Genomic DNA, 16,217 nt, shown 5'->3' on the forward strand with positions numbered 1-16,217 from the left:
AGACCAGTACAGAAGCTTTCATTGTAGGATGTAACCGGCGACTCCCCCCTGCTCCCTAGAACATGGAAAACCCAAATCTTATAATTATACATTAGTAATGCCTGTGTCCAGCTGTGCCATTAGGTTTCCCTTTTCAACTAAACTTAATCACTTTTGAGACTGTGGCCAGACACAGAAAGCAAGGTCAGATCAATATTGGTTCAGTTCCCTAGGCCAATTATTTTTGTGGCTTTTCCTCTATAAAGGCACCCATGCACATTAGATTAATATTGTCTGAACTCAAATTAGCTGGATTTCCTGACCATCTAATGTGTATGGAGGCCTAAAGATTCAAGCTCCCAACACTTTTATTCTCTGGGAGAAAAGCCACTGTCGTGGTTGTCTGTCAGCAGCTTTCTCTTTTCTCCCCATTGAAAACACATGAATAATCGGCCTGGCTGAGTATTTATTGTACAGGGGAGACATAGAATGTTAAGTTGGAAGGGACCTCCAGGGTCCTCGTGTCCAACCCCCTTCTCAATGCAGGAGTTACTAAACCATCTCAGACAGATGTCTGTCCAGCCTCTGTTTGAAGACTTCCATTGAAGGAGAACTCGCCACCTCTCGTGGCAGCCTGTTTCACTCATTGATCACCCTGTCAGAAATTTTTTTCTAATATCTAAACTGTACCTTCCCTCTTTCACTTTCATTCCATTACTTCTCGTGTTTCCATGTGCAAATGAGAATAGTAATGATCCCTCTACACTGTGACATCCCTTCAGATATTTGTAGACAGCCATTAAGTCTCCAGTCAGCCTTCTTTTTTTGCAAGCTAAACATTCCCAGATCCTTTAACGATTCCTCGTAGGACATAGTTTGCAGTCCGCTCACCATCCTGGTAGCTCTTCTCTGAAGTTGCACCAGTTTTTCGATGTCTTTTATAAAATGTGATGCCCAGAACTGGTCATAGTATTCCAGATGAGGCCTGACCAAGGAGGTGTAGAGGGGGACAATTACTTCACACGATCTAGACTCTATCTATCTAGACATTATATAAATCCCTGTGATTCTAAGGAGAAAACCGGCACCTTACTCCATAATAGCACCAGATGTGCTCCTCCAAAGAGTAATCTCTATTGTGTTACAGCATATACAGTATTAAAAAGTGACGTTTCAGCCTCAGAAGGCCTTTTTCAAGCCATGTACAAAAAAACATATCTAGTGTCTTGTATTTTTTGGATTTAGCAATTTGGCAATATCATGGGGAGTGGTGCACAAGACTGCACGGACCTTGGAGTGGTGCACGGGACTGCACAATTTTAACTTCCTCCATAATAAATCATGTTGATATTTTTTCCCATGGGTACAGACCTTTGGGTATTGTATGATGACTTTACCTGGCCATACGTCATAGCTAGGTGCTGGATGAACACTTGTTCCGTCAGTAGCTTTTCCCACCAATGTGTTCACGAGTTCTCAATGTGAAGGAGGAAAAGTTGCTGCCAGACACTATTGACGGTAACCTTTTCCTTGTGAGAACATGTTTTCAGCAATGTTGTAATCCCTCCTAAGGGAACATTTGGACACCTCTATGCTCATTCGATGGGTCTCCTCAAAATTGGCGCATAAAAAGATGACAAGTGACAGCACTTTTATAAAACTATTTGTCTTTTTGCCACACTTTTGCAGCATTCCGTTCTTCCGAGTAAGGTAATTAAGTTATGTTGTAACAAGCAGTTAAATAGATCAGTGCAGTGGTCACTAAGTGGGGTCATAGCCAATTTATCTAGTGCCAAGCAGCCCCATCCCTCTAGATTACAGATTACACTTATAATTGGGCTGCTGTGACAGTGATGAATTTGAAGAGGCTGCTCCTCCATCAAGCCAAAGGAGTTAAAAACGTGTCGCGTTTTACTTTTCTCCTGAGATTCGCTGGTAACCTCGGCGAGTGTGATCACTTCATTGTAAAATGCCCTTTTTAATACTCTTTATGCCATAATATCTTATGCAGCTGTGTTTTTTTTTATTTTTTAAGGTTGGTCTTGAGTTCTTGATTGAGACGTCACCATAGCTACCGGCGCTGTAAGCTATTCATCACTCCTCCATCTTCGCTCTTACGCCTCATGTTCATTGATTTACATAAATGTCTTTTGCACTAAGTAACATTGTGAGTTTCTGAGCTGAGAACGATGGGAGTTGGGGGCTGCAGACACCGGCACGTTTAGAAAACAAATCAAGAGCTTTTGCCGCCAGAGTGAAGAGATGCTTATTTAACGGCATTGTTTGAAGCGGTGGCGTCCTGCGGGCCGTGATTGAATGCACACACATTTTATTTGGAGGAATGAGTATGGGAGATATTATCACTTCCCCTCCCTCCATAGTCTCATTCCAGCTCCTACCACTTTTCTTTTAGTAAATATTTTGCCTTCCCCTTTTATGGATTTATGGATAAATAACCGCCACCATTGTACTTTTTCATTTTTTTTAAAGCCAATTAGTAGATGACGCGCAGGTTTAAGAATCCACTAATAAGAAGGTCAGTGGCTGGACTCGGTCTTGAGGAAAGCCATTTATTGTCATCCTAAATAAGTCTCCTGTGAAATGCAGACTTTGATTTCCCGGTAATAAGGCCTGGTATTTTCGTGTATAGAATGGCGATCGTGTCATTTGACCTTTTGAGAATTTCCTCTCCTCTCTGAGCGGCGCCGATGAATGCCGAGGACAATCACCTTTTATGAGAATGATTGTTGAAATTGCTTTGGTGATTGACCGGGGATTATAATCTCTGAAAGAGTCACATCCTGCATTGGCGCAAATGGACTGTTATTGTCGGACGTCCTTGGTGTCATTTGTCAGCGACTTCTCGATGGTTTCACAGGAATGCTGCATAGGTGTAAATCAAAGGGGACAATCGTGTTCACCACGTACAGTTCATGCAGCTGTTTTATGGATTATACAGTGCACACATCAGCGAGGCTTGGGCCACTTTGTGGCTCATTCATCAGTAATTTCACCACTTCCTAGTGACAGAATTCAGAATGTTGAAGGGTAAATCTGCTTAAATGATCATTATTATGGAGCAATACCGAGAAATTTATGCATTCTCCATTACTGGATAGCTACCATTCTCTGGTCCAGGAATCTAGGGATTGAGAAATATTTGAGACTTTTTTACAATTGAAATCCTTAAATTGTCCTTTTCCTCTCTGAAGCATTATTTACATATCGTTTGCTAGAACAGTGTGTTCTGCAGCACGCTCGGCCTTTGGTACGTTGCAGCATGCTCAACATAGGGATTTGCGCAGCACGCTCTAGCACTGGGTGTTGTGCAGCACATACAGCATTGTGTGTTCTGCAGCGCGATCTCCCTTGTGTGTTCTGCAGCGCGATCTCCCTTGTGTGTTCTGCAGCGCGATCTCCCTTGTGTGTTCTGCAGCGCGATCTCCCTTGTGTGTTCTGCAGCGCGATCTCCCTTGTGTGTTCTGCAGCGCGATCTCCCTTGTGTGTTCTGCAGCGCGATCTCCCTTGTGTGTTCTGCAGCACGCTCTCCCTTGTGTGTTCTGCAGCGCGATCTCCCTTGTGTGTTCTGCAGCGCGATCTCCCTTGTGTGTTCTGCAGCGCGATCTCCCTTGTGTGTTCTGCAGCACGCTCTCCCTTGTGTGTTCTGCAGCACGCTCTCCCTTGTGTGTTCTGCAGCACGCTCTCCCTTGTGTGTTCTGCAGCGCGATCTCCCTTGTGTGTTCTGCAGCGCGATCTCCCTTGTGTGTTCTGCAGCACGATCTCCCTTGTGTGTTCTGCAGCACGATCTCCCTTGTGTGTTCTGCAGCACGCTCTCCCTTGTGTGTTCTGCAGCGCGATCTCCCTTGTGTGTTCTGCAGCGCGATCTCCCTTGTGTGTTCTGCAGCACGATCTCCCCTGTGTCTTCTGCAGCACGATCTCCCCTGTGTGTTCTGCAGCACGATCTCCCCTGTGTGTTCTGCAGCACGCTCTCCCTTGTGTGTTCTGCAGCGCGATCTCCCTTGTGTGTTCTGCAGCGCGATCTCCCCTGTGTCTTCTGCAGCACGATCTCCACTGTGTGTTCTGCAGCACGATCTCCCCTGTGTGTTCTGCAGCACGCTCTCCCTTGTGTGTTCTGCAGCACGCTTGGCCATGGGTGTTCTCTGCTGCATGCTCGGCATTGGGCAGCACACTCTGCGTTGTGCTGCTTGCTCAGCTTCATCTGCAAGGAGTTTGTATGTTCTCCCTGTGTTTGCGTGGGTTTCCTCCGGGTTCTCCGGTTTGCTCTCACACTCCAAAAACACACTGATAGGGAATTTAGACTGTGAGCCCCATCGGGGACAGCGATGATAATGTGTGCAAACTGTAATGCGTTGCGGAATATGTTAGCGCTATATAAAAATAAAGATTATTATTATTATTGTACAGCAGGCTCAGCGTTGGGCTTTGAGCACTCTGCAGCACACTTGTGGTTGAGCTCTCTGCAGCAAGCTCGGTCTTGGAGGCCCTGCCGCTCACATGGTGGACGTCGTTGCGCAGCATGCTCGGCTTTGGGAGCTCTGACTGCAGCTGGTTTAATGTAGTGTGTGCTGCAGGAGATTCAGTGTTATGGAGCAAGAATGAGCTTTGTTCTTTGCACATGTTGTTGCCAGTAAAGTGAAGGAACAATACATCAGACTCTGTGACCTCGGCTCCAGAATGGTTGTTTCTTCCAGTAAACACATTATAACCTGAAACCTTCAGGGACAAGAGGAGCCGACCGCAGCGCATCACGTCCTGCCCTGGTCACAGCATCTGCTGCTTGTCAGCATCTTTAACATTCTCAGATGAAAATTATTTCTTAGCAAGAAGTAAATTAAATGAATGATGTCTGCATGGTTGGAAGCAGCACTTCAATTCTACCATTCCTAGTTACATATGTAATGTGTCACTAGTGTCGCATTGTATGCCAATTTTCTCTTACTGGGCTGCTAAAATTGGTGAAAAGAAGGCACCTGTATTAAATGTTGCATTATTTAAAAAGAACCTGTCAGCAGGTTTGTCATCTAATCTGAGCGCATCATAATGTAGAAACAGATATTCTGATTCCAGCGATATGTCACTTGCTGGGCGCTTGCTGTAGTTTTGATAAAATCACAGTTTTATCAGCAGGAGATTATCATTAGAGGACTAGTAAACCTTCTGCCATGTAGTCCTCCATAGTCATGAGCGCTGTATAACCACGCCCCCACCAGTGATTGGCTGCTTTTTATGTACAGTGTGGGCGGGGTAATGCAGGGCTTAGCAGTCAGAGAACTGTTAGATCTGCAGCATCATAACTCTGTTAACCTGCAGATTAACCCCATACCTGCAGGTTAACAGCATCATTTCTGATGTCAAGTTCCTTTTAATCGGAGTTCAATACCTTTTTTTATCGGATTGCCCTTGCCCGATTTATAATCTGATGAATATAAGCCCTTAAGATTAGAGAACGTTCTCAGATAATAAAACCTGATAAATAGGGGCCGAGTACAGAGTACCATATTGTCCAGATGTACTTTCACTCTTTTATGCTGTGATAAAATCGAATACAAAAGACAAACGATTAAAACATAATTTGATGATTTATGCCATGTTGATACTTCATTGTTTCATGTCTCCCTGTACATTTGCAGCCTGAACCGAGGATTTAGGAGTTTACAGATATAACACTGGTATCATTTGCTAAAGACGATTAGAGATCCCCATAATCTGACACCATTCCCTACTGCACGTTATTAGCAGAATCCGTAACGAGAAGATGACCTGATGGCTGGAATTCCCTAAGGATTGCACAGTCTGACAGTTCAAAGCAAATGTTTATCAGTCTGCATACAGGAAAGATTTATATCTTTGTACCGTGTTAGCCAGTAGATGGAAAAATATTAAAATTTGAGAGTCCTCAGTGATTGATACCTTCTAATGTCTAACTGAAAAGATGGTAACAAATTGTAAGCTTTCGACACTACTTCGGTACTGTTCTGAGTAGTCTCGAAAGTTTGCAATTTGTAACCATCTTTTCATTTAGCCATTAAAAGGTATCGACCACTGAGGACTCTCAAATTGTAATATTTTTCTATAAGGCTTCAGTAACTAATACCTACCCCTAATACAAGCCCAAGTGCAGATGTGACCCGGGTCAGATGTCCTGTCCCATTATCACTGGTGTCCATGTGCCGAGGAATTACTGGCCGCCTTCCACCACAGATGTCCAAAATATCTCGCCAAGATATCTGTTTGTCTTCATTTATTTACAGCTTTTTGTTGTTCACAACCAATTTTCTGCATCTGAATTACTGGCAGTTCTGGATTTTCTCTTCCTCTGGGTCTGTTAATGTTGCTGAAGATACGCAGATGAGCCTAACAAACTTGTCATACTAAATAAACAGCTACAAAATGAAATATGCTGTACAAGGACTATGCAGGGGTCAAGGAAAGAGCACAAGACTTTATAGCCAGTCCTGCAATGCTCTGCAGGAGTCAGAATAATTGGGTATAATTTTAATTTTTTCAATGTTTTTGTGGGACTGTGCCCAACTCCTAGACTGTCTTGCAATGCGCTGCAGGATCGGGAGGATGGTGCAGGACCCATCCATATGGTCAGTAGGCCTGGGCAAGCCTTATAGACTGTATGGCGGTGCCCTGCGGGGATCAAGTGACTATGCACAATCCAAGCTCTGTAACTACAGTGCAATGCTCTGCAGATGAATTATGCAGTGTTCTGCAGGTGCCAGAGGGACAATATACGACTCATGTGTCGCCTTGCAATGCTCTGCAGATCTCAGTGGGACAACACAGGGTTCCTTTGCATTTATGAGTACATCCTTTCTCAAGTTGGTGAAGATTTGGGGCTTCATCGCTTTTTTGGTAACTTCACAAAACCCAAAGCTACAGACTGATAAGGAAGCCAGCTAGAAGAAGAATAATCCAGCTCTGTATTCGGTAGCAAATTCCCTCTGCATGTGGATGGCTGCAATATTGTTAGAACCCCTCAGGGTGCAGAGATTGCTCTCAGCCTTAGCCGCGCCGACAGCCTCGCATGGACTGAAATATGTGTTGGGCTGGAGCCGGCTGTCTACGTATGAGAATAAACTCACATCAGGATTTATTAGCGGAGCAAGCCTTAAATAAGTTTTTCCTCCCAGGGCTCAGTAGAACGTCGTTCGCCTTAAATATTTCTATCCCAAGGTTCCCTCGGTGGCGGCCATGTCACCCTCCTGTAAAATGGCCATCCTTGTCTTTGACAGACGCCAAAGTTACGACAGCTCTAAGAGAGAGGTTGAGAGCGGAGGGCTCGGTGCTGCCGTCAGCACTTTCTTATTCTCGTCATCTCGCCCGCTATCACTGAACTTTGCGGCACGGTGACATTATTGCCTTGTTTGACAGCACGGATGACAGGAGGGATCACGATGATAAGGGCTGGGAAGTGGGGTCAGTGCGGAGCCGGCTCCAATCACTTCAATCACAGAATATTTCTGGGTGATGATTCAGATTTCAGCACCTGCCGGTATAAATATGCAGACTATTGATCCATGCAGGGCGATTGGTGCAAGGCGTATGATGCCTTCTGGCTGCCGCTACATTTATTTGACATGTAATTTATGCCTCAGAATGGTGGGCGCCGCCATTATGTGTATGCGAGGTTACAGTGAAATACTTCGTCATGTTTTTTAATGATTAGTATCCCACTTACCGTATGTTCCCTAGAGATCAGACTTGCACTGAATAGATTAATTGTTCCTTAGAATATATTACAAATAGACATCAATGTAGATTAACGGTGAATAATCTACTGTATGTATAACGGCTTCTTCCATAAATTATCACTATAATGCACTTTCTATTAAGATCTAAACTGCCGAACTTGTCATTTTGTAAACTTTCACTAATCCTTTTACTTTCCACTTTCTCTGGGCTTCATTCAAGAATAAGCCAACTTTCTTGTTTCCTTTGATTTTTCCTATTGATTTTTCCTATTACAACCAGCTGATTGGAGTCTGTGACATAATTCTGCATCCAGTCAGGTGATTCTAAGGCCGTAGTGACTGGTCTCTCATACAGCCAAATCAAATCTCATGCTTTGCACTGATGAGTGGCAACACCCCGAAACACGTGTTTGCAATTTGAGATTTTGATTTGGCTTTTATCCTAAATCGTGCGACAAGGCTAGTTAAAGCATCGATATTGACTTTTAGAAGCGCTACTTCCGATCAGTGGCGCTAGTGTCCAAGTCCTCTTACTCTCTGAAGATGCAATTTGCATAGGGCCAATCAAAGCACCATGTGAAATAATATTGAGAAACTCAAGGCTATAAGTAAAGTTTCAGTACACTCATGAACTGTACAGGATAAAGTAAAACCATTCCAAGTTACTATCCCCCCCCCCCCCCCGGAGGCTCCTGAGGTTCCATAATCGTGTGCACACGGTACTGGGCTGGGAACCCCCAGTCCCCTCCCCCCCCCCCCCCCCCGAGGCCCCATAATCATGTGCACACAGTACTGGGCTGGGAAGCTCCTGAGGTTCTATAATCGTGTGCCACAGTACTGGACCGGGGAGCGCCTGAGGTTCCATAATCATATGCTCACAGTACTGGGCCGGGAGGCTCCTGAGGTTCCATAATCGTATGCTCACAGTACTGGGCCGGGAGGCTCCTGAGGTTCCATAATCGTGTGCCACAGTACTGGACCGGTAGGCTCCTGAGGTTCCATAATCATGTGCTCACAGTACTGGGCCGGGGGGCTCCTGAGGTTCCATAATCGTGTGCTCACAGTACTGGGCCGGGGGGCTCCTGAGGTTCCATAATCGTGTGCTCACAGTACTGGGCCGGGAACTTCCCCGAGGTCTCATAATCATGTGCTCACAGTACTGGGCCGGGGGGGCTCCTAAGGTTCCATAATCGTGTGCTCACAGTACTGGGCCGGGGGGCTCCTGAGGTTCCATAATCGTGTGCTCACAGTACTGGGCCGGGGGGCTCCTGAGGTTCCATAATCGTGTGCTCACAGTACTGGGCCGGGGGGGCTCCTAAGGTTCCATAATCGTGTGCTCACAGTACTGGGCCGGGGGGCTCCTGAGGTTCCATAATCGTGTGCTCACAGTACTGGGCTGGGGGGCTCCTGAGGTTCCATAATCATGTGCTCACAGTACTGGGCCGGGGGGCTCCTGAGGTCCCATAATCATGCGCTCACAGTACTGGGCCGGGAGGCTCCTGAGGTTCCATAATCGTGTGCTCACAGTACTGGGTCGGGAACCCCCCGCGGCCCCATATTCGTTTGCTCACAGTACTGGGTCAAGAACCCCCCGGGGCCCCGTATTCGTGTGCTCACAGTACCGGGCCCGGGAGGCTCCTGAGGCGCCTGCAGTTGTTTGTTTACTGGGTCGTCTCAGGATACTTTGGAGCCTCCTTGATTTTTGTGAGCTTTTGCAGGTAAATCATTAATATGCTCTGTTACCTATCGGTGATCCCTTTATTCAGCCAAGTAGACCTTCCAGGCAGCCGCACCCAGACAGCCAATCGGCTGTAAGTCTTCATGATGCTCATTATCTGTGCCATTAACTGCCATTAGGATTAGTGCGTGGCCCTGGTACGAGCCGCTTCAGTAATAGCACTGTTATTTGGAGATCTACAGAATAAAACACTCATTAATGTAAATTGGAACTCGCAGCAGAAAATCTCTCCGTAGGTTAAATGTCGCATCTTCCTTATTAGCTACAATCCTGATAAGGCGCTGCCTGCCGTGGTGAGGCGTCTGAGTGATATTTAATTCTGGGATGATGAGGAATCTACAGACAGAGATTAACATATGGTGCGGGCATCAGCCAGCGTTCCCCGGGTAATGCAGGATAGGTGCAGGGATGCGGCGCTTCATCTGTCATCGTTCTGCTGCTCACCTACATTTCTTCTTTTAGAGCCGCTGGGATCCGAGTCAAATCTGTTCCGTAATAATATTCTGTATAGACCTGGTTCTCATAACAGATCCCCCACCCCGCCCCCCAAAATAAAATAAATATATCTACAGGAACAGAATTTGGGATCCTTTTTACGTCACATTCAAGCACTCCATTAAAAGTATATGTCTGGAGGATTTCCCCACATATATTGACCATAGGCTTCCAAGTTAGACAACTTTCCAATTGCGATATGATCTATCCCTATAATTGAGTAAATTAGATTTTTCCATAGAAAACCTAAGTGACAACTTCTGTATTGTAATCCTCCAAAAAGTGAGATGATCAGACAACATATGACAATTCATAAAGTTACGTTTATATATCTGTGTTGTGCAGAACATCAGCTAAATATAACATACAATCCCTGATATATTATTATAGCTGCTCCCATTAGAAAGGATAAGTCTGCTGAAGTGTAACAGTAAAGCACCAAGTTTCCATTGATTTCCATTTCATAGACTGGAGGAGCCAGGATTTTATATAAAATTCCTTATCATGCAATGATTGTCTGAGATCTTTCTGTTTTCCTTGAGAAACCTCCCATTAAGTCGGCGTCCTCGGTCCCTGCTCACCTCTGCAGTTTATAACCTATTAACCAAGCAGCTTCTCTCTCCTTACCCTAAAGCAGTCAAGCTGGCTACTTTACTTGATAAATTATTGATGGGCTCCATTAACACTGATGTGGCTACCTCAAGGCTTCGATCCGCTTGTTGTGAGGGTCTTTTTACCCCTAGAGACCCCAATTCAGGAAGATGGGGAGATGGGGCTTTGGATTTTTGCCCTTGGCACAATGAAGAATATCTCTTCTGTGGCTTTCAGGAGCTCCCCACAGCTAGGAGCCTCTTTCCATTACGATCCATCTTGATGTGCTGCCAGTTCATCAGTCTAATGGAATAATGAGGAGCAGAGTGGATGTATCTGATACAACGGAGCAGGAAATGTACCTGAGGATCCCTGTTCATACAGCAAAAACAATACTAATATTGGCTGTAATGCGCTTTATGGAGCTCGCTTATTCATAGGCATCAAATTAACACAGCAAAAGTGAGTTGTAATGCAGTTAACAGTGATCGGAGCCTGAAAGAAAACCAGACCTTCATCTCTACCGTCATCTGTACTCATGTCAGCAGTATGGCAGCTTCCGCTATGCAAGGCCCACAGTAGTTAGGTTAGATTTACACGTGCCGAACTCAGCCATATAACGACTGCTGATTGGCTACATGATGCCTATCATTGATCATTTGATGGCCTCTTCACATATCATCGATCGTTCTATGTCCACAGAACGATTGATAACATGACCATTCTGTGTTTATAGGACATCATGTTTGTCGGAAGCACATCATCTGGTTATATGTTATATGTTAGTTCTCTATGTGTAGGACCCGCTATACGTTTACAGACTTAAGTTGGCTCTCACAAATAACTGACGTCCAGATAATAAAGGTAATTTGATTATTCACCCCGTTATATATCTGCCAGTTTCCAGAACTCCGAGCAGATTAGCACTAAGGTTTCAGCATCCTGTACGCTTTACCCGCCCCGTGACTCCAGAACGCAGATCGATACTTTTATCACAGCTTGACAGATTTCCATTGATACTTTTCCAGTGATATTGACTGACAGATACCAGCTTCCCTCACCTTTTAAATCCATTAACTGTGCCGCCACCTGGTGCGTGAGCATGACAAGCCGGGACAGCACTCAGGAAGACCGGATTTAATCCCAGCACAGATAACACCAAGTCGTTCACCTCTGTCTAGTCCTGATTCTTTTCTTCGTGACACCTCAATGTCTACGCTGTCACAATATAGCTGGTGACAGCTTCCCGCTCTGTTTATGGTCCTGTCATTTCGCAGACCCCTGTATGATCCCTGATAGATTACTGGTGTCATCTGGACAGAAGACCAGTGAAACATTTTTAGTGTTATTGTTTCCACATTCTAGACGACTGTGACTGCTTTGTGACACATTCCCCCATACCAACTAACGTGTGAAGAGCCATAATGGACACCTAGGCTCTGCTCCTGACTGCCGCACATGGCTACATGTGTGTATGAGTCAATAAAGGAGAGACCTTTTACGCCAGGTGCTAGAATTTTATCAACTTTTTGGATACATAACCGACCTGTCAGACTCCACCACCATTAAGTTTTAGCCATCTAAGTGCAGGGATGATTGGCATAATGGTAATGAAAGAAATGCCGCATTGGTATAATTTCTTATAGGGCGTCATGACTTGACGTTTCCTTTATGGATGTATTCTCGGCATGAAAATTAAGAAACATTTTTTTATTATTATTATGACTATTAGTTGCAGTGTTGATTTTTAGCAATGCTATTTCCATTTTGTCACAAAGAAAACACTTAATAAAATTAAGAATTCAAATCATTAAATTTGGATCCTTCAGAGACCTAATATACAGGTTTAAGAAGTGTGATTTTTCTCATCTCCGTTGTAAACCTGGAGTTAAATAGATGCTAAGTATGAAGTATTCAACAATTTTAAAGAGCTGTATCCAAAATAGAAAATGATGAAGATGACACAGAGTCGTTTTGTGTACGCAGCTTCTATGCTTAATTCATATCCGTGGAGATACACAGGAGCTATGTACACACAAAGGTCGAATATTTTTAAACAACACCATTTTCAAAAACCTGCTGACAGATTTCCTTTAAATAAAAGATCTCCGTGCTTACCGTGCATATTTTATATTTACACCTACTGACATATACAGTATTTTGCATTGTTGGAAGTTATTTGTGATCATTAATTAATAGCTAATAAAGCTCCTGATGAATGTGAAAGTGGACAGCTGATGATATATTTTACCGAGAACAAGAACAAATTGTTCTTAAGGGAAGGTTGGAAAATGCAGCACAGAAGTCTGGAGGTGTGAGAGCGGAGAGGTCAGATGAGAGCAGCAGATCATTGCAGGACTACGTCTCTCCATTGAACCTGTATGCGGCAGAAAGCTTAGGGAGGAGACGCGTTACAAAGGAATAAATGTGATTATAGGGAATGTAGCAAATGGCGACTTCATGTATTTTTTAGTAGAGGTCCGCAAATAATATATACAGCTGTCAGTAGAGTTTAGATATATGACAACACCGATGATATGTGACATGAAATAACAACTATGGAGGAGACAGGACGAATGGATTCCCAGTCCGGTGTAACTGTCTGATAGCACAGAACAGTTGAACTCGTCTTTTATAAAATGCTACATAAAGTATTGTTGCAACCTGGAAGCGCTGACATTTTTACCAGTGAATGTGTTTCATATCCTTCCTATAAGACAGCTTGTGCCTCCGTTTTACTGTCTCGTTAAGCCACATTCGCAGTGGGCGACAGCGAGTTCGTTTTTGTGTTTATTACAGAGCAAGCGTCCACAAAGTCGGCCGCCAGTTAACTTTGCTTTACAGTGACCATGTAAATGGGGCAATAAGCGTCCTGTGGTGGCGTGCCTAATGCCGTAATGTCTTTTTTCCGCAGGTGAGCCAGTCTTTATCCGGAAGCCGGATGACCAGATTGGAATATCAGGTGGTGTTGCCTCCTTTGTGTGCCAGGCCACAGGAGATCCAAAGCCAAGAATCACCTGGATGAAGAAGGGGAAAAAAGTTAGCTCACAGCGTTTCGAGGTAAGTGCCAGCGCTAGAGACAAGGGCCAGAGACTTCCCAGTTCATCCCCTCTGTCTGTCAGGCTATGAGCCCCGATGCTGAGAAACTAATGAGATCATTTATGGTGAAACAGAATGTGATCTCAATAGTCAACCATGTAATGTCCTGCCATCTCCATCCCTCCTGTAACGAGATTTTGTCCGCCCCTCTGCTGTCATCCCTGGCAATAATACGGGTCACTCTCCTTTCTCAGTATCACTGATAAGCAAATGGGTTCTCTTCACATAAAATTAGAATTGTTCTCTGCATTTCCAGGCGCGAAGATTTAATGGGTGGAATTGAAATAATTGTATCAGTCACTATTACAGAATGAATGGGAAGATAGAGCCGAAGTGAGGAATTAGTTTCTTTGTATCAGATGTACTGCCTGCCTTCTCAGCTTTGTTTCCGAGTGTCTCATTATTTGCAGCCTGCTCCTCACCCTCCCCTCCCCCCAAAAAATTAGACACATTTACTGTGTTCCAAGTTCCTACACACTACGGATGGTTTAGTTAAAGGGATGTTAGTACATGTATTCCAAGAATATCTACACTGGTGGTATTTGATCTGATTCACACAAGGCTTCTGCTGCTCTCGGATGACTTCTTATTCCAGAGTTATGTTTTTAAAGGTAGAAGATCTTAGACAAGGTCCACAGTGTGTTAAAAGCTAAACGTAGAGTATACGTCGTCTTACTTGAAAAAGCTTCTCTGACGTGTACTGTGCTGGTCATAGGATTGTACAGAGCAGATGGACTCCTTCTTAGTTTTCAATATGTTTCTTCCCTTTCCATTTGGATTCGTTTTTTTAAATTGTTACTGTAAGGCTATGTGCCCACGTAGCAGAAATGCTGCGGAAATGTCCGCAGCATTTCCGCAACTCCCTGCCGCATTTTGCAAGTGTTTTTAGCTTGCAGAATGCTTGCGCTTTACAAGCCATTTGAAGCATCGCTTGGAAAAGTAATTGACAGGTTGGTCACGCTTGTCAAGCATAGTGCTTGACAAGTGTGACCAACTTTTTACTATTGATGCTGCCTATGCAGCATCAATAGTAAATGATAGAATATTAAAAATAATAATAATAAAAAAATATATATGGTTATGCTCACCTTCCGACAGCCCCAAAATATGGTTATTCTCACCTTCCAACAGCCCCCGATCTTCTCAGCGGTTCTCCTGGTACATTCAATCCCCAGGGATGCTTTATAACGTCAGGGTTGCGTGACCGCGATGACTTCTCAGGTGATTTGCACAATGCATCCCTGGGCGGGAGGACTCCGGGGGCCATCAGAAGGTAAGTATATCCCTATTTTTTATTTTAATCATTTTTTATACAGGAATATTGTACCCAGGGCCTGAAGGATAGTCTCTTCTCCTCCAAACCCTGGGTACCATCCGCACATCAAGCGCTCACTTTACGCATGGTGGGCATAGCCAATGCAATCCTATGGTAGCGGAATCACCGCGATTCCACAGAAATAATGAACATGCTGTGGATTTTACCGCTATGCGATTCTGCAGCGGGAAAATCTGCAGCATTGGCACAGCAACTGCGGAATCCCATAGGTTTGCATGGGAATGCGTTTTTAAGCGTTTTTTAAGCGTTTCCGCTGCGGCAAAAAACGCTGCAGAAACGCATAAAAAACGCAACGTGGGCATACAGCCTAAAGTGTCGTTTGCTGCACTTCACATTTTTTTCCAAACGTATGCATTAATTTTATATAATAATTAATGGCAGATGTATTCATCTTATTATTTAATCAGTATTTTGTAACTTGCTTGTTAATCACATCATTTCACAAGTTTAAAACTTTGAACCAATCAGAATTGATTTTGCACCCATGTAGTCACTCTAAGAACCCTTCCTATGGCAGTTCAGTTGTGCTTGGGAGGAGAGGGGAAACACCTCCGTAGGACCAAGGATTGAGAAAATATAGATTTTCCACAAGTTTGATTGTTTAAAAACAAATTCTCCAACATCTACTGCAACATTATATCATATAGCCATCGAAATAACAAAACATTAAATAATATATAATATGAATTCATATATATTTTTCATCAAAAGACATAATGTGGAAATTGAGTTACTTGACTGAAAACATTGGCTAATTCCTGCCACTACTGGGTAGAGGGATGTGTATAAATTCTGTCCGCAGCAAGGTCTACAGGTCTGTTAAACATACTTTGAAAACTGCCAGCAGGTCCCCCGAGGCTTCTCTCTATCCGCTGCCCTGGATTGACAGGTCTCTCTCTGTCCACATATGCAGGGAGAGGCCTGTCAGTCACTGGTAGCGGGCGGGGAGAAGCTGCCAGGGTGGAGACTAGTTGGATAGATGGGTTTTAAAAGTACGGTATCTTTTACTCTGAAACACCACAGCGTTTCAGAGTCAGACATACCTGGCTGAGATCGTTCAGCCAGTGCCTGATACATGTTGCCCAAGGATCGGACAGCATGCATCACCTGTCAGGTTCCCTTTAAGATTACGAACCCAAAACCGATAACTATGCCCAGCACCACTTGTTCCTCTCCGATAACTGAGCAGGATGAATAGAACATAGACTGAGGGCGCCATATTGTCCAACCCTTATAGGCATACTGTTAGCAGCCCAAG

General features: G+C 44.3%; 1 protein-coding gene across 17 annotated transcripts in view; it reads left to right on the top strand.

The window, feature by feature from the left end:
• Positions 1–16,217, top strand: part of PTPRF (protein tyrosine phosphatase receptor type F) — a 1,035,200-nt gene that overhangs the window by 876,692 nt on the left and 142,291 nt on the right. For all 17 annotated transcript variants that reach the window (XM_077275903.1, XM_077275904.1, XM_077275915.1 and 14 more), the window contains one exon: positions 13,439–13,584. In XM_077275903.1, coding sequence (XP_077132018.1) covers positions 13,439–13,584 — 146 coding nt within the window. The remainder of the gene's footprint in view (positions 1–13,438; positions 13,585–16,217) is intronic.

Source organism: Ranitomeya variabilis, chromosome 8 (assembly GCF_051348905.1).
Source record: "Ranitomeya variabilis isolate aRanVar5 chromosome 8, aRanVar5.hap1, whole genome shotgun sequence".
Classification (NCBI taxonomy): Eukaryota; Metazoa; Chordata; class Amphibia; order Anura; family Dendrobatidae; genus Ranitomeya; species Ranitomeya variabilis.